Here is a 23,949-nt window from a genome sequence, read left to right as displayed (position 1 = left end):
ATGGACACCAACGATCTGTTCACCAGCTGCAAGAAGGGGGACGTGAGCCGCGTGCGGTGAGCGGGGCTCGGGCTGTGGGGGTGTGGGCGCTTCGCGGCCTCGCCCTGCGCGATCCCCGGCCCTCCTTCCTCGGCGGCAGGGCGGGCACCGCGAGCCTGCTGCCTCTGTGGGCGACGGTGTGGGACGGCTGGCAGAGCTTGCGCCTTTCCTGCTGGTGGGTGAGGCCTGGGGGCCGTTTGTACCAGTTGTACGCTTACATCGGCTTAATTCGTTGCAGTGGTACGGTGCGGCTTAGCTGTAGGATGAGAGGCCCTGCGGGTGACCTTGCAGAGAATTCAGGTAGCAAGCAGTGACGTGATAGGGGAGAAACTATCAGTCTGAGAACACTGAAAGCAAAGGGGACGAGCTCCACAAGGAGTCAGAGTGGGCTGAGATGGGCGGAACTGAATGGGCAATCAGGTGAGGCTGAGGAAGGAAGGAAGGATGGAGGAAGGGAAAGGAGGAACTGATGTGGGTGAGGAGAATGTTTGAGAGCCTCCATGTGGCTCAGAGGGACGGCTGTCACTGTAGGTGGGAATGGGCTGTAACAAGAGCCAGGCTGCTTGGGAGGAAGACCTGTGCATAAGGAGAAGGTTGGCTTCTAGAGATGCCAAAGGGGAAGAGTTGGCAGTGCTTGATAAGTGAGCAGGATAAGGGAGCGACAGGAATTAAGGGCAGTCTGGAGTGACACTGGTGTCATGGAAAGAAAAGCCGCAGACAGGGTAAGGAGTCCAGCCTTGGCTTTTTAAGTTTGTCCATGTATCGTGAGTATCCAGGCTGTGAGCATTTTAGGAGGATATGAAGGTACTGCTGAAGTGCTCCTACTTCTCTTATGGCTCTGGCCCTGTTGTGGGTCAGCAGGAGTGGATTTGATTCCTCTCTTCCCTTACACAACTGAAGACCGAAGGAGCCACCAACCTGTGCTGCAGTTCTTTGATTTGCCTGGTGCCCCTTCAGCCACAGTTGATGTCTCCCCAGGTTGAATGCAAGATCCTGTTATGCCTTTGGAAGTTACTGTACAAACTCAAACTTGCATGTTTTTAAAGAGGAGAACATGTCTGAGTGAGCAACTGCATGAAGGTATGACTTTGCTCCTGTTTCTCTTCCAGATACCTTCTTGAGCAGCGAGATGTGGAAATTAACGTCCGTGATAAGTGGGACAGTACACCTCTGTGAGTTCTGCACCCTAGAGTGCTGGCTGGGTGGGAGGGCAGGGCTGTCAGGGCTCTTTCATTCTCTCTGCAGCACAGCTGGGAGCTCTGTTACAAAATGAGTTGGGTTCTGCTTTGTAGGTGATTTGGCTGCATATTTCTGCTGCTCTCCTCTGTGGGTGCTGTGATAAATGTGCCTTTGTCTCACGTGCTGGCATAGTGCTGAGAAGCACAGTTAATTTTGTGACCAAATAACTTGGATGGAGCAGTTTGTTCTTGGCCTGGGTAGGCCTTTTTTTTTCCATTAAGGTCAATGGTATTCTAGCATGCCTTGTCAGATGAAGGTATGACCTGATGAAAGCAAAGTGATGGTGGGTTTGCTGTCTGGCAAGGCTGTGAATTTGCCATAGGTGGTGAGGAATCTGTGCTGATGCTGAGGAGGGTCACATGAACTTTGTAAGTTCCTGCATCCTAATTCCAAAGCAGCATTAGACATCTGCAACATATTTAGAATATGGAGTAACTTCCCAAAATGAAACCATATTTGCTGGCTACAGTGCAGGTGATAGGATTCTCCTAATTTGTCGGACAGTTTGGGCTCTTTGTGATAGTGAATTAGAAAAGCCTCAGATTGTGAAGGAAGTAACAAAATATTGTAAGAAGACTTTGAGGGGTGTGTTTTCTGTATGTGTGATATGAATGCTATTTCCTCATTGTCGCATTATGCAGCAATCAGACTGACATCCAAAGGAGTGTTCCTGAGAGTTCAGTAGGATTGCAGAGTGCCCATGGAATGAACTCTGTTAAAATGAGGAGGCAGATTTGGCAGCCAGTGGTGCAACAGAAGATGCGGAACTCAGACTGGGACCTTGAGATCTCCTTGCAAGACAGCAGTGCCTATAAGTGCTGGGAACAGATCCTACTTACTCAATTGCTGGGGTCAGGCTTACATGTTATTTGGGAGCAGTTCCTCGCTCCTATGAGCAGCCATCTTCTAAGCTTATCACAGGAAGCTCAGTGCTAAATTTCGCATGCTGTGCCCAAACACTGAATTTTGCACCCTATTATATCTTCAGTTTTCTCTCTCTTGTTATTGTCAGGTATTATGCTTGCCTCTGTGGACATGAGGACCTTGTACGCTATCTTCTAGCCAATGGTGAGCAAAAGTGTCCCAGTTATATTTCTTCTTACTTGTCTGTGGAGACAATATTGTTCTAACTGTAGCTTGTGGAAGCTTCTTTTTTAATGAACTATCTGATCAATGATCTTTGGCTGCCTCTGGGACTCTCTGGTCACTGCGGATCATCCTGACCCCTTCTGCAGACCACTTGCTGCTTGAATTTACTTCAGGGAAGCTTTCCATGTTAACTTGAGGGTCAGCATGACTTTCAGAATTCACAATTAATGTTCTGGAAGCGTGCATTTCTTTTGGGAGTATGTTGGTGTAAGAATTGTACTTCATCTGAGGAACCCATATAAAACTTTCTTGCAGTCTTCTGTTAGCCTTGCTTCAGGCAGGACTCAAAGGTGAAATGCAAAGGCTTTTTGCTGACCTTAAGCAAAGTAAGGCAAACTGTCATGGAAAGTGTTTGCCCCTTAGGTTCTCAGCACCCAAGTTCCTTAACACTTGGTGCATTCAGTGTACCTTTTGCTGCATTCCGTGCACCTTAATATACCCCACATGTGTTTCTGAAATAGGAAAATGCAAGTGTCCTTCAAATTTCTAGCACAGCCTGTTCTAAAGAGGTGTCTTGTATAAGGCAGAAATGCCTTCTGAAGGAGCTGTTAAAGTCCAGTAGGTGGTCATGCTTTCTACAGTGAGATTATTTTCTGAACGCTGCTGGAATCGTGCTGAGACGCTTATTACCAAAATCAGTATAAATGAGTCATGATGTCTTCAGAAAGGAATGAAGTGGTGGAAGAACAGATTAGGTGATGCAGGTGTAGGGGGAGTTGAATTTTCATAATAAAGCCCAGTAGCATAAGAGATCACAGTGAAACATCAGCAGCCAAGTGTCACACTTGTGTAGTGATCATTCAGTGACACGTGAAAGGTGCAGCTGCCTGCTGACGTGTATCTGTTGCCATTTTGCAGGAGCAAAATGTGAGGCAAACACATTTGATGGGGAGCGTTGTTTGTACGGAGCGCTGAGTGATGCCATCCGGCGTCTGCTGAAGGAGTACAAGCAGATCACAGCAAAGTGCATGAAAAGAGACTACTATGATGTCTTCCTGCAGCGGTAAGCAGATGGAATAGCTCCACGTGCTGTGTGTTCTGCCTTCGTTCCTCAGCTGCTAACTTAGATATTTAAGCTCTCTGTTAAAGGTGGGTTTGAAAGTCAGCTAATCAGAACCCTGTCTTATTCGTGGGTATGTAGGGCTTCCTAAGGGGTGTTCCTCCATGCCCTAAGGGTTGACTGCCAGGTATACAAACATTTCGGATACAGCATCTAGTGACCCTTGGTACAGACTCCACAGACAGTGCAAAGCTGGTCTTTCTAGTGCAGAAGTATTAGAATGTCAAACCAGACCATTAAAACGCATCAGCAATTTAGGATAAATATCATCTAAAATTAAATTTCAGGCCAAAAGTGCAGTAGCCTACAAACCAAGGTTTCCAACAGCGCTAAGAGGTGAGATACTCATTTCTGAGATACTCAGTTTGGGCCTTCTTTAGGCTCTCTTACAGGGAAGTTGCTCTGTTCTTTCTGTTCACATGAAAACCAAAATGCGCTGTTTTCCACTTCTGGTTCTGAGCAATCCTTGCATTAAGATTGTTGCAAAAGATAACAGTAGGGGGTGAAAAGTAAACACAACTGTTTCTATTTTGTTTTGGGCAAGAGGTTAGTAAGAAGGATGTTCTAGTGGCAGAAAAATTAAGGTGAGCATTCAAGACTCTGCTTTGACATTAGCTGCTTTTATGACTCCACACCTTTCTGGACATCAGTCCTGCTCTCTGAAGGGAGTATAATGCCTGACTTCTACGTCATTTGACCTTTTGTGGATGTTTGTGAAAATAGAAGCTGAGGAGGTGATGCGTATCAGGAAACTGGTGATGGATGCCAAAAGTCGTCTGAGTAGCGATCTTGTATTTCTCCTTTTAAAGAATGAGGGAGGGCATGGGTGTGCAAACACAAACAGGGCTTCATCTCTTGTGTGGTAATCTCCTGTGCTGCATGGCTGTGACATCCTTCCTTCATCTAAGGGTGTGTCATCTCAAGTTCTTTCCTGTTTGCTTTCATGGTCAGGGCATGCACACTGACAGCGGCCCGAGAGCAGGAAAACTGCACCATATCTGGTGGTGGAGTAATTCTTTCATGAAAGTGTGTGCATCCTATTTGATAAGAGGCATCTAGACAAAACAGTCAGTCTTTTAAACCCTTTTTCCCCTTCGTTCTGTGACCTGTTGTTCATTTGGAGCCTGACTGTGCCATGTCTCCCACTAGCTTTAGTCCATTCTTTCCTTTTTAATTCCGCAACAGTTTTCCTCTCTTCTTGTTCCCTACAGGTTGCTGGAGCAGGGTTATCAAAGTGACATCGTTTTCATTGTCCATGGCAAATCCTTCTGTGCCCACCGCTGCATTCTCAGTGCTCGCAGTGCCTACTTTGCAGAAATGTTTGAGACCAAATGGAAGGGAAAGAACATGATAGCGTTGAAGCACCCGCTGGTGAGCATGGCTGTTACTCTAGCTTTTCTTTCTTATTTCAGCTGGATGAGAAAAGTGAGTGGGAAGGATGATTTGAGGGTTAATTTCCACAGTGTGTAGCTCCTGGAGCTCAGCATGACCCTAGGTAAGGAGAAACACTTGTGAAGGCGCACTCTACATAAAACAGCATCTTGTTCAGATGACAAAAGGCATGTTGACTGCGTACTTTGCCTTTGTTCCCTCTATCATGGGCTCAAATATAGCTTAATTAATTGCAGTAGCAGGTAGCTGTTACCATCTGCCAGCTGCGTCGCAGCTCCTCTGTGGGATGAGTTGAATTTGTCTAATTCCTGGTGGACAGGTGGTCTGTAGTGAAGACATCACCTCCATAATTGGCACTAATTGAGTCCCTTTTGTTGCATTTACAGCAAGAACTAAATAGGCCGTTAAGTGCATTCCATCCATTAATCACCAATACTCTGGCACATGTTTCTATAGCTTAATTGTGGCAGTGCAAAGCTGCTTGTGGAAAACCTATTTCCAGTTTCTCAGGACATTACTTAATGTCTCTCCTTTCTCTTTTGTAAGAACATAGCCAGCCTCTCAAATTAGAAAGAAGAGTTGGAAATGTTTGAGACCGGTAAAAGACCGGATTTTACAGAGTCTGCATTAAGATTGTCTTTGGAGCACCTCTGTTAGTTTGGTCCTGTCTCCTGGGCACATGGATTAGTAGCAGCCAATCCGTTTGAAGAGCTGTGTAAACCAAGTGGAGTGGCAGCATCACTGATGCAAGAAGCAAAGAAATTGGGTGGTCAGACTGCTGTGTCTGAGTGCCATTTAGGTGGGGTGTGTACGTGTGGGTTTTTTTTTTCCTTCCAACTTTTTTTTTCTGAGCAGGATCATGTTTGTATCCAGGCAAGTTTCAAGCTTGTTATTAAATTCCTGGTAATTCTCAAGATAACGTTCTCATATTTTGTTTTAGATCAATCCCACAGCCTTTGGCTCTCTGCTGCAGTATCTATACACAGGTAAATCATTTACAGTATGTAAATGTGGCTGGGAGGCTGTTGTCTGTCCCTCTGCTCTAGCATGGTTTGGGTGGCTCTGGCTTGCAGTCAGACATGTTTTGATACATAAATAGCCAATGTATCCTTTCTGCTGGCAGAGAGAAGAATGTGAGCAGTCTGCAGCTCTTCCAAGTTTGTAGCTTTTTCCAGTTCTTGTCCTACCGAGAGCTTTACAGTCACTTAAAAAAAATCAGCTTTGGTTGAATGAATGTGGAGAATGTACTTTTAACTTACAGAAAATAAATTTATCATCTGGAATATTTCCATATCTGTTGAAAACCTAGGTTCCTATGCAGGGCATTTCCAGTCTGACAGATCTGAGCAATGCACCCTGAATGATTTGACTGCTGGCTGATAATTTTTTCTGAGCGCAAGCTGAACTTCAATAAAACTTCCACCAAAAAGTCAGATGTTGTGTTGTAGGCATGTTGAGTGCTGAAATGCTTCAGGCCAGGAGGTGGTGCCAGAAAATAACTTCAAGGTTGTCCTCCAGTCCAGTGTTTTCAGAACTGTTGCTCATCACATTTTCAGTGATGCTAAAAGATTCTGGGATGACAAAGTAGTGACTTAAAGTCTTTTCTCACCATAAGCTTGAAAACCCATGGTGGCAGTCATGTGTGCTGCTGTTGCGGTGCTCTTTTTCTTTTCTGAGAGAATTAGGTGCCTTTTTGAATAAACCTGTTAAATCTTTGACTTCTTGAATGAAGCTGTTAGGGTGGACACTGGAAGATGGGAATGTGAATCAGATGCCAAACTGCGAGGTACCAGGTGGGGACTGGTGAGGTAGCAAATCTCAGCTTCTTGGAATGAGCGTAACCTGACACTGAAAGATGAAGCACTAATTAATAAATTTCTATGCCATCTAGTCTTCACTGCTTGAATTTGCCACTTTTACACCTAAGTGATATGGATTAAAAGAGCTGTTCATGTTTCTCCTTGACAGGTCGTCTCGATATTGATGTAGAATATGTAAATGATTGCAAGAGATTAGCCAAGCAGTGTCGGCTGCAGGACCTCATAGATGACTTGGAGACCAAATGTAAAAAAGTCTATGAATTTGGTAAGCACTTTACTTGCTGTTGTCTCTGCTGTGTGTGTGTGTGTGTGCCCTCTGAGGGAAAAAGAGGTAGATGAGATGCATCATGGTGCCCTTTGGGCTTCCAGAAACTGATTCTGTTTCAGGAATTCCCATGTTTGCTCAGTAGTTTTCAGTCATATGCTCTCTGTAGGGTAGCCTAGTGGTTTCTAGCATATGCTAGATGTTTATCATCTGTATCGAATGTTTTCACTATAGTAGAACAGCCATGGCAGAAGGACTTTGCTTTGGTTGCCAGCCGTTCACTGGCACACTGTAGGGTATATTGGGAAGTGCTTTTCAGCAGAGACCCTATTTAAATCCCAGGGGAGATAATAAAAAAAAAAGTACAATTGCAAGTCTGTTTCTGCATTTAGCTGCCTCTTAACCAAAGGAAAACATTTGATAATTGGCTCAGAAGAGGTGCAGAAAAAAACACAACACTGCTTTTGTAGAGCAGAGAAGTATCTCTGAAAGGCCACGTGTGTTTATGATGCACGTATGTGCCCAACATGGAATGATTCAGTCCTCTTTTTGATAGCTCTTTATAACTCAGAGAGCTTGTGATCTAATCATGACATCAGCTTATTGCATGAAAGCCAACAGCTGAAATTTATCATTCATCTCCCTAATTCAAGCAAAAGGACACGTGAAGAATCAGAACAGCACAAGTAGGAGAAAGCAGTGTTACTCATTAAAGAAAAAAATTACCTAGTAACAAAACCTTCTGGCTGAAAAAAAATCTGATTTGCTTTTCCTGCTCTCATTTAACTCCTTTACTTCCACCAAGTTAATTTTGTTTCAAGTAGATAATGTAGTTTGCAGTTAATAAATCAGTAGCACCTTTTTCCTTCATCTAAGTGTGTAGCTGTTGTAGCTTTTTCTTTTGAATTACAAATTCAGATTATTCAGCCCCTTAAAGTTGCAGATCTTAACAGATAGGCACAATGCTTTTGCCTCAAGAACTTCCTCATCTGCAAATCACGTGGAAGATACTGCCATGTATATGTGTCCCCTTAGGCACGTGCAATTAGGTTACCACAATACAGCTGTTCTCGTATAGATCTGGCTGTAAGTCCTTGCATTGTGGAAGCTGTGTTATAAGTGTTACCTCAGCCACACATGTGTAGAAATTAAATATATGTATTTGTTGCTTTCTTTCTATGAGTGAGTGTAAGATAGCAATTTCTTGATTAAACGATTGGTGGAAAAAGGGAGTGGTGATGAATACCATGATTAGAAAATAAAAAATTGGGTGGCAGAATTATTCTGTGGTGTCTTTTGGTATCAGAGTAATCCAGTGAGATGCTGCAGATCATTTGCTTTTTTTTTTCCTCAAGGGTCTAACAGACCCTAGAGGTGACCGTTCCACCTTCATACAGTAAGTTCAAACATCATATGAAATTGTGACAGGAAAACAAGGTGGATAATTCGCTGGCTGTGTGAAGCCATTCACTGGAAACTCAAGGATTAGAAAGTCTAGTGGTTAAGTTGGCAAACTGCAAAAGTACTGACTTCTTTGCAGGCTCAGAAATGGAAAATGGTGAAGTAACACCTCATGGTGATTGGAAGTTGCAGGTATAAGCTGTACTTACAAGTGTGATATAAGCTTCCTGGGTGACACAGAACAAATCATTTGGTTTCTTTGTCAGGTAGGAGGTATTCATTTCTGGGGCCTGACGTTAGGCATAATCAATATGTGTACAGCAGTGGTGGAAGTGCAAGCCTTGCTTTTTATTTATGACAGGTTGGATTCGGCTGAATAGACAGAACTGCTGATTGATCTGTTAGATGTTTTTGTCTCATATTCTCCAGAAAAATATACAAGAATTATAGATGTTTAAAGTAGTGCAGACCTGAGATCACATCATGGCTGACACTTGACAAATCGTTTCTGTTCCCTGTAGTAATTTAGGACTGCCTGCCTGTTCAAAGTGTTTTCTGTGGAACAGACATCTGATTCAGGTCTGCAGAGCAGGATCTTGTCTTGCATCTGTATTATAAAGTTGAAACATGCCTAATATAATATGTGAATTCAAGCCTGCACAGTTCCAGTAGATAATTACAGTCTCTGCAATCTCTGCAATCTTGTTATGTAGATAATCAGCATTTCAGAAGTGCTTAAGACATCCACAGACTGCAGTTTAGGAAAACCCTGGAAAGGCTGACCTAGGGCCTTCTGTTGTACCTAAGGCAGCTTTGTGAATGCTATAGATTTTCCTGCACTGTGTCTGTAAGAAGGAAAACTGTTGCAAAACTGTGTTTGAAAGAACTCCAACAGGGTTTTTCCAGATTAGGCCCATAATCCACTTCCTTCAGAAGTAGATACATTTGAAAACAGATATTATGTAGTTATTTCTACAAGCTGTAGGGCAAAAATCTTTAGAGCAAAATTTGTGATGCTTGTCTTCATATGGAGGCACTGAATGTACAAAATCATAATGATAATAATTTATTGTGACATTGGGAAAAGATGTATAAGGCAGGTATTTGTGTAATGCCATTCTGGAAAAGTTTGGGTGTTTGTTTTGGTCTGTTTTTTCCAATATATAGGCTCAACTGGAACAAAAGATTGCAAGGAAATATTGAGCAGTGGAAGCAAAGGCAGCTGATGAATTGATAGGTGATGTTCAGCGCTATCCAGCCAGGCTAGACTGGAAATGAAGACAGAATTGCTTCTTTCTCAGCCATGGCTGGGTTATTTCCCCCTGGCTCCTTGCCTTGTTTATGTTGCCCTTTCCAGAAAACCATTAATTCCCACTTTTTACAAGAAGTGTTGGTCCCTGCTGTTTGCTTGCAGCCAACAGCTTTTTCTTGCTCTGTCACTTTTGTTTCTTTCTCTTTGGAGAAAGTTGCTTGTGAGACCAACTGTGTGCTCTTGGATTTTGAGAGATGCAGAGTCTGAAGTGTCTCCTGATAGATGCTCTTCTCAGACAGATCACTGTTCTCCCTTGCTGCTATGGAAGTGCACAGATGCTTTGTAGATCCCATGAGAAGAACTCTTTTGCTTGACTACTGCTTCAAACTCGCTCGGTCCATTAGTGCTGCAGAGCCTGATTGATTTGGCGACTGTTGTAATGGGCACTACACAGATATAAATGATTCTCTGTGCCAGAAAGAATTTCTAATTGCACAGTGAGAAATTTCCTTCCCTCATGCTGTCTGTAAATGGACAGGGCTCTTCAAGAAAGTGCCCTCAGTTATGTTTATGTAGGTGCCAGGTCACTTTTTGGCTTATTTACCCTGTATGAAAGTAGCACTCAGTGCTAGTAAAGCAGTCTGTCTCTTGCTGCAGCAGCTCTCTGTTCAGCAATGATGGAACCTGACTGCGTTGTATTGGTAGGTTCTCCTTCCTCTTCCAGTACCTTTCTGGGATATTCCACCCATTTGAGATACGGCTGTGGCTCATCTGAAGGGTGCAGCAGTAATGGCAAGGAGGAGGTGGAGAACTTGTTGTGTGGCACATCGTGGTCTTGTTTCGCCCACGGCCCACCAGAGTCATCTGACAGCTCGTGTAGTGCTGTGCAAAATGTCAGGAGAAATGAGGTCTCAAGGTGATGTGATTCACCTGCGAGGGGTTTTAATGCAGTGAATCATACCTGTCAGAAGTTGTGTTGAATGCTACAGCTTAATTCTTTTGTCCTTGAGAGTTAACTTTGCTTCTCTGTAACTCCTTCTGAAGCATTCCTCACCGCAACCTTGCAGTTGCTGGTGCCGATCCATCTGCCTGTGCACGGAGACTCCTGAATGTCTTACATGCCCCAGTCCTCAGCCAAAGCATGCTGACTTAAAAAACAAACCTGAGGCAGTGAACTGTAGGAGGGAGATGGCCAGAAAGAGGAAAGGCTGTGCTAACAGCTGTGTTGTTGCAATGGAATAGCTGGACACACTTTGGTCTGCCGCTGCTTTGAAGTTGGAGTGTTCCTCTCCTTACTCACAAAGCTGAATGTTCAAAAGCAGCGAAGATTTCTTAAGGCTTGAGTTTTACAAGCTTACATTGCTGTTTCCAGTGGAAAAAGGGATTAAATGTGCTACAGTAGGCTGCTTTTTTTTCCTGAATGAGGCAGTGCTAGCAAAGGGGAGGGATGGCAGGTTTGAATGTGATGGCATCATCTTCCCAGTGATTTCTGCATGGACTCCAGCCTTCTCTGTTCAGTGGGTGAGATGCTGATGTTGGAGCAAACTGGAGACTTGTGCTTTAGCAGCAAGGAAAGCAAACCCTGCTGTGTGGCATGGCAGCAGTCTGGGGGACTGCAGGTGTACAGCAAGGCTGAATTGAAAAAAAACAGCAGAAGTAATTTTGGCTTCAGTGAGCTCCCCAGCAGCTTTGGTCATAGCAAGACCACAGAACTGAAAGTGTGTATATTGTGTCCCTTTAATCAGCCCTGTTGAGTCACAAGGCAAGACAGGAAGATGCACTTGGCCTGAAAAATGAAATTGCCATCTCTGTGTGGTTTATTTGGTATATCGGGGGTACTAGCAGTGGTTATTTAATATCTGCAAACAGCAAAGGCACACTTGAGTCCAAGTGTTTTGAGGGTCATGGTGCTATGGATCTACAGGTAGAGAGTAGGTAACAAACCCATGTGCATTTATTACCTAAACAAGAATAAATTCCTTTATTCTCAGGAATGGAGTTAAGATGCATAGCTGAAATGGCACCTGTGAAAGCACTTGGCAGAGCAGAGAGGCCTGGGGGCAGCTTCTTTTTAACAGCATGCTCTCTGGCATGGGCTGTAGCATAGGTGATACAGCCAGTGTAGGGGTGGTCAGCTGGGGAATTCATTGTATGGGTGGCTCTTGTGGGATCAGAGGCAGTCTGTAGGACAGTCTTCAAGTGTAATCGATAGCAAGGGTTGCAGAGAACAAGCTGGCTTGAAATATGTCTGTAGCAACTTTGGTTTTGTTACAGATCATATTCTAGCGCACGGGGTAAGTGAAGGTTTGAGGAGAGATGAGACCTGCATCCTTCCAGCCCTGCTTACCGACTGGAGCAAGGGATGCTGTATCGTGTTTACAAAGAGTCACGTGTTTAGCTTTTACTGCAATAGACAGCAATAAGACTGATGTTTCCTGGAGTCTCTTTTCTCTAACTGGGAGAGAATGTTTGTATAGGAATTTAGGCATCTCTGCTCTTTGTTGTTTGTTTTTTTTTTTGCTCTTCCAGTCTCTTCCAAGCCAGGGACCTGTGTGAAAGTGCTGACGATTGAGCCCACAGGTAACTGCCGGCTGCAGGAAGATCTGGCTCTTCTAGCAGACTGCGCCCTGCCAGCAGAACTGCGGGTAGGGAGCATTTATACTACTTCTCATCTCTGTGGGGCTGTGATGCGTTCACGTGTTCAATCGCATTCTGCTCATTTGAGTTTAGTGGCTGCTTGTTTGCTGGTGTTAATGCTTCAAGCTGATTTTGTAAACGCTGAAGCATTTTATTGCTTGGAAGTGCTGTAAAATTGTTTAATGAGACCGTTGATGCTGGTCCTTTCACTTGCATTTTTCCCCCCAGCGGTGATCTTGGTAAATGAAACCTTTGCCATGTGCTTGGTGGGGATTTCTCCAATGACTCCATTGACAGTGGGACGAGAGTTGGCCCCCACTCTTTTTCTACCTCTCTACCACCCTTCTTGCATGTCAGAATGTGCTGTCAGCACGCACTGTTTCCCAAAGGGACATACAGAAAGATGGCTTGCTGAGATTTCTTAGGAAGAACTGACACGCTGCAGCGGGTTTTAGCAGAAATAAGTTCCTCTGAAGCAAATTAAACTTGACTGGCAATAGATACACTTTTCATAACTATGTCTGGTTGGCACAGAGCAGAGATTGGAGATCATTATGTTTAAATACAGTCAGGTGTATTAGTTAGGCTCAAATCTGCGGATCTTCACTTCCAGCTATAGGAGAACAGGTTAAATATTGGTGCCCTTCATTCTCCCTGAATCTGTTGCTTTCTGTACTATCAGCAGATTCAGCTTACTTTTATGTCTACTGCCTTTTTCTTTCTCTCTTTCTCTCTCATACCAAGCACTGAATTTAATAATATGAACTCATCTTTGGTAGCTGTGCCCAGAAGTTGCATGACTGAGTGACGTAGCCAAGTTTGCCTCTTCTTTTTCCTTTTCATCCTCTGCTGAATTGACTTGTTTGCTGCAGATGTGACCAACCTGCTGGACAAGGATTCTTACTTGCAATATTCCCTCATTCTTTGCATTGCCTGTTGGCAGAAAAATTTCTCTGAGTGCTGAACGCTTTATGGAAGGACCTTTTCAGTATCAAATTTCCATCTACCAACACAGAAATTATTTCTATGTGACCTTCCTCTCCTGTATAACTGTATTTATTTGTGGCTTTCAATATACCTTTCTGTATGCTTGCAGGCTTTACAGGGAGGCAGTCCTGCAATAAGCCATAATGCTACCTCTCTAGAAATTAAGAAATTGATTGTGGGCTTTAGAACAATGAAATTTACGTACATTTTAAGTCGCTTCACAAATAAAAAGATTGCTTTCCGTTTGATTGCTGTTCTCCAATATTTTTAGCACACTCCTGTAAGCGTTAAGGTTTTCATTTCCCTTTAAATTCTTTCATGCAGAATAGGAACTGAAAGGAGAATATGAAACTTGGAATAACATAATCATTTTACAGCACTGAATGCCTCTGTGGGTTGTGGTTTTCTTGCTATGCTCATAGACCAGGGAGAAGGCAGTTACAGCAGCGTTAGTCTTGTTAGAGCTGTGAAAGTGAAGAGGGCATTGGCATTCAGTGGACAATTTGTATGCCAGGCACAAATGTGGGTGCTTTGCTCAAGTCTGGTAAATTCTAAGATTCTCCTGTTTTTCCCTCTAGGTTTTTTTGTTTGTTTTTTTTTCTTTTTCCATTAACTTACAACGAGTATATAAACATAGGTCATCATCCTGTTCCTCGTTATCTCTTCCTTACACTTGCAAATTGGTGAATTCTGTGCATTAGACATCTCTGTCCTAAGACAGAGAAATCCCACACCTTTGTTCTTACAAAGTCTGGTACCATACAAGGAATAGTATACAGAGCATTTAACCTTAAATGCCAGGGCCTGCTGAATAGTCATGCACAAATATCCGTGTTCTTTGGGAAGCAGAAAGGTCTTCTGGCTCTTGCAGAACACAGTATTTGGTATTTGGCTTCTAGTACAACTCAGCGTTTCTTGTTGGCAGTTCAGGTAATAATCAGAATTTGACGAGCCTCTCTGAGCTGCTGATTTTATATGATGCTATATCAAAAGAAATTGGGATGTACACTACTTTCCATTTGACTGTAAATAAATAATTTACACCTGACATCTTTGATATTTGAAACTATGCAACAATACCAATTCCATCGTTCTGCAATGAACTATGTGACTGAAACAACGATTAACATTTGAGATATATCTGTGTGTGTGTGTGTGTGTGTGTGTATACATACATATATTTTTTTAAACTGTCAGTAGCCAGAGTTTTTTGACCACAACAGCTGCTTCACTGATTTCTTGCAATAAAATTCTGCAGTGTCAGATTTAGTTAAAGTACCATTAAAAGCCAAGTGGCCTCCCACTGCCTTGTCCATCCAGCTCTTCATCTCGTGTCTGCCAGGTGACCTCTGAGCTAGAGATCCAGCACAGAGCACTGCATGCACTTTGCTTCTTTGCAACTGCTTTGTCGTTACCTTTTAGCTTAAGTCTTATTTTCCAACACAAGATGAAATCAGCAGGGTCAGAGTGTGCCCTGAACACATTCTTCTTTCCATCCATATTTTACATGCAGTGTGGCTACAAAAAATGTGACAATTTGTCGTCTTTGGAATAAAGGTCATTCTTACACATTTGGAAATGAAGTCCCTGCACCCATGTCCACGGCTGTCATTCCTAAGCTTTACTTTTTCTGTTTGTCAGAGAGAGATTAACAGAAATACTGTGACTTACTAACAGATTTTTTATCCAGTCCACTTGCATCTGATTATGGGCTGGTAATCTCTTCTTGGCTCATTAACCTTTGTGTTTAGTGTTGTAATTTATTTACAGCTGAATCTTCTTGCTGAGATAATCTGCTGGCCAGGGTACAGATTGCTGTCACTGAGCTGTTTTGTGTGTTTATGCCTCTGGCAACATTTCTATTTAAGCACTAAAAGCAAATTTGTAACAGCTGTAAATATTCACGCTGTCTTATGCTATAAGAAATGTTGAGAATGTTTCTGTGTGGTGAGTTATTGTGAAGGTGTTTGCACCTTGTAGGCTAGACTGCTTTTGCCTCTGGATAATATACTTAATTTTGGCAGCTGTGCTTTGCCTAGTTGGAGTTGAAATGGTTGTCTGAATGGGGACGGGGGAGTAAACTGTTTTTCTATAGGGAGACCCTGAAAGGGAGATTAAATTCCTCAAGTGAGACAGGGGAGGAGAGTTGAAGTAGTTGAGATGTAAAAGGGGAATAAAAGGAAAAATTCTGCAAAGTCCCTTCATGCTGAATAGGAGTGACAAAGACATGAACCTGCTTTTGTGGCAGGAGTTGGAAGTGACCTTGTAAACCTTGTGACCTTGAGTATCAGAGGGGGGACCAGGCGAAGCTAGAAGGTGGGCGTCCAGCCAGTACCATTTTGTCCTCTGGGAGACAAACCAAAATGAATAAATTCCTGTGCTCGTCCCAGCGGGGCGGATTCCTTTTCAAGATTTGCATTTGGGGAATGAAAAGAGAGGAAAGAAGGGGTGTGCAAGGAGCTGGGGAGTTCATATCTCAAGCTAAGCTTCTTGTATTGCAAAGAGTTGCTTCTCATGCAGAGTCTGTTTGTAGGCTTGCTCGTAATCTGCCTGTGAAGTTGTAGCCATGACTGTCGTGTCAGAATTTCTAGGAGAGAGCACTGAAGCAGTGAGCATAGGACGGGGATAGCAGCAGGGCAAACACAAGTGCAGTCGTATCGTGGCTACTGGCTTTTGTAATGGGCTGCCACAGTGTGCCTGCAGGGCCCAGCCTGGGGGTTATTAATTGCCTTGAAATGTGAGATATGGATAACAGCAAAATAACAGCCTGGGGAATCACAGATGGGGCAGTTTGTCTCATCTTTGGTGCAGGAGGTGGCCATTGTATTAGAGCTACATAAAAAGAAGCTAACAGATCAAATGTGCAGTGCCCAATGTGTTGCTGTGTCTTCTGGGAGGGAAGTGCCCTGGTGGGGGGTGCAAGGGAAGGACTGACTCCTAGCAGAGACATGGCATTTCTGTGGCAGCATGTGCCCAATTTGCATGTCAGTGGGCTTACTCTCAGCTGATAGGAAGCAGAGGCTGCCAAAAATTGCTTTGGATTGGCAGCTCAGCAAATGGGGCCAGATTGGCATGTTTGGTGGTGGTGTGAGCTTTTGCCAGCGTGGGGCCTTGCCAACATTATAGAGCTTTTGTGAGAGAAACCCCATTGCATACAAACTAATCTTGGCCGAGAGCACCAATTTAATGTATTGCAGGCTGTGTCTTTGTTTAGTCTTGGGGAGAGGAGATATTTAACTCCTCAATAAAGCTGCAAGTAAGTTGCTTTCGGGTAGGGTTGAGGCAGGCATGCTGGAAATGATGCTTAGGTCCTTTGCAGTTGGGAGAGTGGTCTTTATGGTTGGCCCAGGATTCTCCCAGGTGCAAAATTGGGATTTAACTTTCCTGGAGGAGAGATGGTGGTAATAAACTGAATTCCTTGTCCCAGGCAGGGCCAGGGCACGTGTCTGGAAAGCAAGAACTGGGGGAAGCTTTTGTTTCCAGAGATTAATTGTCTTGGTTACATGACTGTGAATACAAACTTCTTTTTTTTTTTTTAACAACTGAATTACCCTGTACATAGAATAAGGTGAAAATGAAAACATTCGGAAGCGTCACTTTAAAATAACATAAGGCCAACAGATTTTTTGTGTGTGTGTGCTGTCTTTGTTGGCATGTGGGACTGGGAGGAGGTGTGTTGGTGTTAAAATAATTCACTAGAGTATTAATACTTCAACAACACTATCTTTGGCTGGAAATCAAATGAGGAATGTAAAATGTGCTTTGGAAATGTTATATTATTCAAGTGAAGCAGTAATTGTAGCCAGACCATTTCAAGCTGGTGTATGCATCTATGTAATCTATACTTTACTACATCCACCTGTACATCTACACAGTAATGTGCTAGTCCAAAGCTCTAGGAGGCTTATGATGCCTGCTACATGAAATGAACTTTACCTCCACTTGATTGTCTGCCTTGCTAGGAAACACAGAAATGATTTCTGGAGGTGTATGGAGTTTCCATAGATGAAAGAAGCAGCTGTAAGTTGTACCAGGAATAGCTCTGTCAGGAGTGCAAGGACTGGGCTCCAGTCCTTCCCATTAAAATCTTTGTTCACAGTATTTCTGGTGCTCTATGGTGTGAGAACAGATGGGTGGTTGTGTCTGGGGAGACCAAGAGGTCCAAACTCACGGTCCTGAGCATGTTTATAGCAGGAATGTTAAAGGTAGGATTTTCTGATTTCTCTTCACAGGTTGGTTTCGGGGAGTTGCCGTTTGACAGCACTGACAACTTCAATAGCTGTCCTGATGTGTGTTTCCGGGTGGCAGATTACAACTTCTTATGCCACAAGGTACTTGTGCTATAATTTCTTCTCTTCCTTCTTGCCCTAAGTCTACTCTTCCAGTGCTGAATGCACTTTGCAGAAACAGCATTGCCTCATCAGCTGGAAAACCAGAAGTCTCACTGCAGCTGGAAATGATTATTTAAAACATTTAATGAAACAGCAAATCGTGCTTTTCTTGGGGAGGTGAGAAGATACATTTATGAATTCAGATACAGCATTTACAGTTGTGGAATCTCCTAGTACTGGTTTGTGAGTTCAGTGCCTCGACAGGGGAATGTTTGGTTTGCAAGTAAATAGCAATAAGAATAGATTTTCAGATCAGCCTCGACTCAATATCCTGCTCTAGTCCCATGCTACTTGTGAAGTTCACAAATGCTTTTTTTGTTCTGAGGATAGGCAAACTTAGAAGTGAAGTAGGGAAAAAGGGAAGAAGAGCTCTCACTCAAAAGACTGGAGGTGCAGCTTCAGAATACAAGGAGAATCAGAGTCAGAAGTATCTTTGAGCAGCTTCTGACAGATCTGTGGTAGTGAGAAGAGGTCATTACTAGTGGTTTTGCCCTTCTTCCTTCTCCAGGCATTTTTCTGTGGTCGCAGTGATTATTTTAAAGCCCTTCTTGAAGATCATTTCTGTGAGAGTGAGGAGCTGCAGACGCAGCCCAGCATCCCTGTGGTGACTCTCCACAACATCTCAGAAGATATCTTCATCCGGGTCCTCTACTATATCTACAGTGATGACACAGAGGTGAGGCCAGTCACAGAGCATTTTCTCCTGTGCTGTTTACTTCTGGAGGTGTGCACTGCAGTGTTCTTCTACAACATCCTGGAGGTGGTTTCATGAATACCACTGCCCTACTCTGCTACTGCAGGAGGCTCACGTAATGGGCCTTGCTGTGAGCCAGTCAGCAGCTGATTTATGTGCGTGACATTTGGGAAGCAAATCCCTACTCTTTCATCCAAAATGATAGAAGTTTGGAAATAAGCTTGCATTTGGTGTGGTAAATGCAGAGCTTTACTAATGTCCCCTTTGGGTTCTGGTAGGATAAGGTGGGGAGCTGCCAGTAGATGGCAGATTGAACACGTTTGGAGATGGAAAGGTTAAGAGATTCCTACTTATTTACTCTTGGTATTGTAGCCTACTTTTCCATTTGTAGCAAGTCATTATTGCCACTGTTACTTACTGCTGTGGTGGGCAAAGGTTCCGCTGGGAGACCAATGCCTTGCTGTGCTCCATATTGCAAGCAAGGACAGAATGGCCCTAACCGTTTTGAGCTTAATGGAAGGTGCAGCAAATGTCATTGTTCAAGCAGCTTCCTGCTTTGATTTTGTGGCATATGCTTTCCATAAGTCTAACTACAAGATGCCAGAACACATTCTAGCATTAGGGCTGTGATCAGAGACTGCTGCACCTGTCAGTGTCACTTCTTCCAAAGAAGCAGTCATGCTCTTGTGTTAGTTGCCATGTACAGAGAGCATGCACAGCTGTGACCTTGTTTCTGTTGATCTCTTCATCTCTGTGCAGCAGCCAGGAATAAACGGTAGAGAGAGATGTATTCAGCATGTGTGAGAGTTTTGAAGATGCTCCTGACCTCGAGACTCTTTCCCTTGCACCTCTTCAGTCTGTCTGCCCTCCTCATGACAGCTTACAGGAAGGATGTTTCCCAAGCAGCTGTTGCTTTCCAAGGGGTGCCCCAGCTGCTCTGTCTGCACTTAGAGCAGGAAAACAGACCAATAACAACATGTAGGAATGTAAGGAGTCTTGCGTCTACGTTTCCTGTGCAAAATGGATTTTAGTGTGTGCAACCAAGACATGATTTCTTCTGCCAGAGTTCAGTTCTGTTGAAAAAGGTAGCAGGAAGAGTGGTCAGGAAAACAGGAATGTAGCTGAAGTTCCACACTTGAAGGCAGAGTGTTCTCTCCAGCCAGGTATCAGTACCCAGCTTCTGCTTTTCTTTTTCCAAACAAGTACTACAGCTGCTCTGTGTTGTAGTAGCGACAGTACTTGCAGTGGGAGGGAGGACTGTGTACAGAGGATAGAAAAGATTCCAGGTGGAAGGAGAAGTGGTAATCAGAACATTTGTGTGGGCTCCAGGGGGGTTTATGGAGGAACATTTGTTATGTTTGTCCTTGATCTAACAGCTGAAATCTGCTGCTATCAATACTACTGACTCAAACACCTCCAGCTTGTGAGGTTCCTGGAGCCTTACAAAAGGACAAAGCAGCACTTGATTAACAACCCCAAGAGCTTTGTTACACCACTGTGGCACTGTAGCACCTATTACATGCTTCTAATACATCTTACATCCTTCTGCACAGCTGTTGCAGGTTGTTATACTGCTGAGACATTTGCTATGAGTAGCTTGTCCAAACACCAATGTGGACAGCTGTAGGGGAAGAAATAATCAGCCTTTTGCAGTTGTCAGAGTGAGCAACCACGTGTAGATGTGGACAGCAGTATTTGAACAGTTAGCAGGGCAATGGACTGTGCTGCAGTAGAGTTCATCTGTTTAGACCAGTGTGGTTTGATCTCTGTATAGAAGTGTCCTTGCTTCTTCCACAGCCAGGATGTGCTGTATTCTGTAGACTGGCTGTTAAAATGCTCATCCTGCACTGTTTGCACTTCACATTAGCAGGAACAGAACTATGCAGAAAGAAGCTGTAGTTCCAGGTTAGTGACGCAGATTGCTGACAAAAATAGTATTTGCACAGACAGAGGGGAGAGATTGAGTGGAGCTGGAGGTGGTGTCTCCAGCATTACCTATGGCATTTTTTATCCCTCTATTGCTTGGAAGGAAGAAAAATCCCCAAGAAGGAAATGGGAGTCTGGTTCTCTCCCTCAAGAGCCTGAAAATGTTAAAGGCCATTTACAAACAGTGTAACCTTGAGCATCTGGTGCATGAATTTAGTTCTGTTTGAATGCCTCTCAAAACTCCAGTAGTATTTGATGTACAGTTGGTTTCTCAGCTAGTTGGGTCTCACACAGTTTTCTGACCTTGGATATATGCCTTTGCCACTATATGTGTTCCTTCTGTGTTCTTCATCCAGCTCTGATGATGGATTGAAGGCTCCACGTGCATCAAAGCTGGATTTGAACTGTTTTAGATTGTGCCTGTCCTCATCCTGACAGTAACTGCTAGAGATTACTACTAACTTTGAGAGCTGTGCTTGAAGCAGAGATGAGTTGTGTCCTTTTGCCTGTGAGATCCTTGATCTTAGATCCCTGTAGTTCTTGCACTCAGATTTCTCATTCCCTTTTCCAGTGGCTGAGTTGGGCCTTGCAGGTTTAGTTTGATGAAGTCAGAAGTTTCCAAAAGAGAAGAAAATGAGAGTGAGGACTGGAGGATGTGCACACTGATTTCACAGAGCCAGTCTGGGGAAGGAACTTAAGGGAATTTTGCATATTTTTCACAAAATGGGAGTCTAAAATTAGAAAATGAAAGGAAGAGCCCCTGTTGGAACAAGGTGCTCTATTCTGCCAGCCCATCTCTTTGAACAACATTCAGTACCTCTGGTAAAAGCTACCTCCTTCTATTGCCATGCAAAACATTTCTTAGCAGCCAGCGTGCAGCGGTGCTTCAGCATTGCTTTGTGCTTAGTGGGGAAAGCTGCAGAATGCCAAACTTCTTGCTTGGTGCTGAGCAAGCTGCCTCTGCAGCATTCTGAACTCCTCTGTAGTGACTGAGTGGAAGACCTAGCCCTGACAAGCTGAGCTCCTACCAGTCCTTACAACCTCTATCACAGAATGGGCCAGGAAGCGTTTCAGGGAATTTCTGCTAAGACAAAAAGAAGGCAGTTTGCTGGTGACAGGAGAGGTGGGTAGGATTGGGCTGTAATTTCCCTCTTTGCTGTTGCCAGCTGTCCCCAGAAAACGCCTACGATGTGCTGTGTGTGGCAGACATGTACCTGTTGCCCGGGCTCAAGCGCCTGTGTGGCAGGACTTTGGCACAGATCCTTGATGAAGACAACGTTGTCAGCATCTGGAGGATTGCAAAGCTGTTCCAGCTGACCCGGCTAGAGGACCAGTGCACGGAGTACATGGCAAAGATCATCGAGAAGGTAGCAGAGCCACCCCCCACTGCACTTACACGTGTGCCCATCAATCTAAACGCACGGAGAGCCATAGATACAGCAGATTTGGTGGTTGCACTTCGATGTGCGATAGATTGTTGCCTCTCTGATTTAATGATTTAATGTGCTTCCTGAAAAAGAGCAGCTGTTGAGTTGGAATGCACGTGGTGAGTTAGGAGGGCGGGTGCAGTGTCACTGCAGTGAGCCAAGTGCTGATGGCTGTCTAGTGCAGCACCATGGACTGTGAGGTGAAGAACTTGTTGAAAAAGTTCTGCAGGTGCTTTGGGTGGGTGACTTTCACTGAGCTTTCTTCCACTGTGGATGAAACAGCAATGATATTGCCCCAATGCACTAGCTGCAGCCCAGAGAACCGAATGGGTTTGTGGGGAAGCTTGGTTCAGGAAATGTGTGGTGTGCACGAGTTGGGAAGGGATGCTCTTCCTGGCATATTGCAGTCAAAAAGAGTAATCAGTATGATCTCCTCTCTCCTCCAGGATGATGAATCTAACAGTAGAGGCTTTCACTGGGGAAATTTGCTGTTGAACAACCAGAAATAATGAGTCTAACACTGAAGTTTTCTTTATGAGGCTCCATTTAAGTATTATGTGGAATGATTACAGCTTGAAGTTCAGGACTCGTAGACTAAGTTGCTATGCAGAAGGACAAACTAGAATCTATGGGGTATTTTTGTCCTATTAATGGCTTGTATAGCTCACATGGGAATGTAACATTTTCACCTGCAACTTGAAAGGTGTGAAATTCTTCCTGGATTGTGAAAGCAGTGAAGGAAATAATTTTGGCACTGTTACTTTGTACAGTGTATAGTTTGGGGATGATAAATGCACCAGTAGGCATCCAGGTTGTGACTTAAAAGGGAATTTGGTTTGAAAGCTGAATCATAAAAATTTGAAAGAATTTGGAATTTGGTTTGAAAGCTGATATCATCCCAAGTAGTAATTGGGCAAGGTAGAGCTTTGCTTATATGTGCCCTTTGCATTCTCCTTCCTAAACCTGAGTGGGTGTCCTTGGACCCAGTATCAGCAATGTGCCTTCCTAAGGGTGTTAGCACAAATGGTGCCACCCCAGCTGTTAGAGCATCAGCAGCTGCCAGCATCTTGTGGAGAAGCACTGATGATGGCAACAGGGTAAGATTTTGGCAGAGTGTACAGCGTGGACTGGGACTCAGCAACCTGCTGTGCCCAGGTGCACTTCAGTCACATAGACAGATGGAAGCTGCCTCTCACCCTTCAGCACACTACATGTTCTTGGGGAGCTTGATACAAAATCATTCACGGATGACCTGATTCTGTCAGGTTGGGCAGAGCACAGAGCAGTTCATTGCTGCTGATCTGCTGGTTGGCTGTTGATGGTGCAGCTGAGAGCCACAGTGGAGACAAAGTCATCTGTGTCTCCTGGTTCTGAATTGAGCAGAAGTGACTGCTGTGTTGCCTGCTGCAAGACATTTCTCAAAGCTGTCTGGCAGTATCTCATGGCTCCTGCTGCCAGTTCCTGCCTGGGAGCTTTCTGGAGAGAATACTCCTTAAGATGAATAGATGAGAAGGTTTGAGTTTCCATATGCCCTTAGCATTCTCCTTTTTCCTGTTGGCTCTCTCAGCGGTGGGCAAGCCCATTATCCCAACCCTTTACCTGTCTTTATTTGCTGCCTTGTCTTCCTGATGATGCTTTTGTCCACCCTACCCAGCTGGTGGAGTTGGAGGAGTTTGTGACTGCTGTGAAGGAGAACGCAGAGGCTGTGGAGGAACGGCAGGAGACCGACTCCATTCCCCTGGTCGACGACATCCGCTTCCACATCACTAGCAACGTGCAGACTTACAGTGCCATCGAGGAAGCCAACCAGAAACTTGAAGCTCTGGAAAGCCTCCTGGCCAGTATAGGGCTTGAGTGTTGATGTGCAAACCCTGCCTGTCATATGCAGCCTGCACAACCCCCTGGTGGGTTGGCTCAGAGTACAAGAACATCTGAGTGTCTGAATGTTTCTTTTTCCCCCTACCTTGTCCTCCTTTCCATCCACTTTCAGGCATGATTTCTTTTTAATTTATTTATGTCTGGACATTTGCATGTCTGGTTTGTGTTTGGTTTTATTTTGTTTTTGTCTCTCCTTTCAGAAGTAGCTCCCAAAGCTCAGCCTAATTTAGTAGCTGCTGCTTTGTGCAATACAGCGTGGATAGGAGACTGCAAGTCATGGGGGTGAGGGAGCTGTGCTGGGGTACTTGCTACTGCCTGATGTTAGGATCCATCCTTTCTGTTACCCAAAAGCACACTTCTGAAACTGGTTCATGCCAGAATATTTGTTGAAT

At 44.1% G+C, this 23,949-nt stretch overlaps 1 protein-coding gene across 1 annotated transcript; it reads left to right on the top strand.

Moving 5' to 3' along the window:
* ABTB1 (ankyrin repeat and BTB domain containing 1) lies at nt 1-23,540 on the top strand (the record flags this gene model as incomplete). Its single annotated transcript, XM_079540487.1, has 12 exons — nt 1-56; nt 1,149-1,211; nt 2,291-2,346; nt 3,286-3,430; nt 4,699-4,858; nt 5,820-5,865; nt 6,848-6,964; nt 12,147-12,262; nt 17,474-17,572; nt 18,141-18,308; nt 21,419-21,619; nt 23,334-23,540. 12 exons carry the CDS (start codon nt 1-3, stop codon nt 23,538-23,540), a joined length of 1,434 nt encoding a protein of 477 aa, XP_079396613.1.
* Nucleotides 23,541-23,949: the final 409 nt, after the last annotated feature.

Source organism: Tetrao urogallus, assembly GCF_951394365.1.
Source record: "Tetrao urogallus genome assembly, chromosome: 10".
NCBI classification, from domain to species: Eukaryota; Metazoa; Chordata; class Aves; order Galliformes; family Phasianidae; genus Tetrao; species Tetrao urogallus.
The sequence above is the reverse complement of the archived record's forward strand: the minus strand, read 5'-3'. Positions and strand labels throughout refer to the sequence as shown.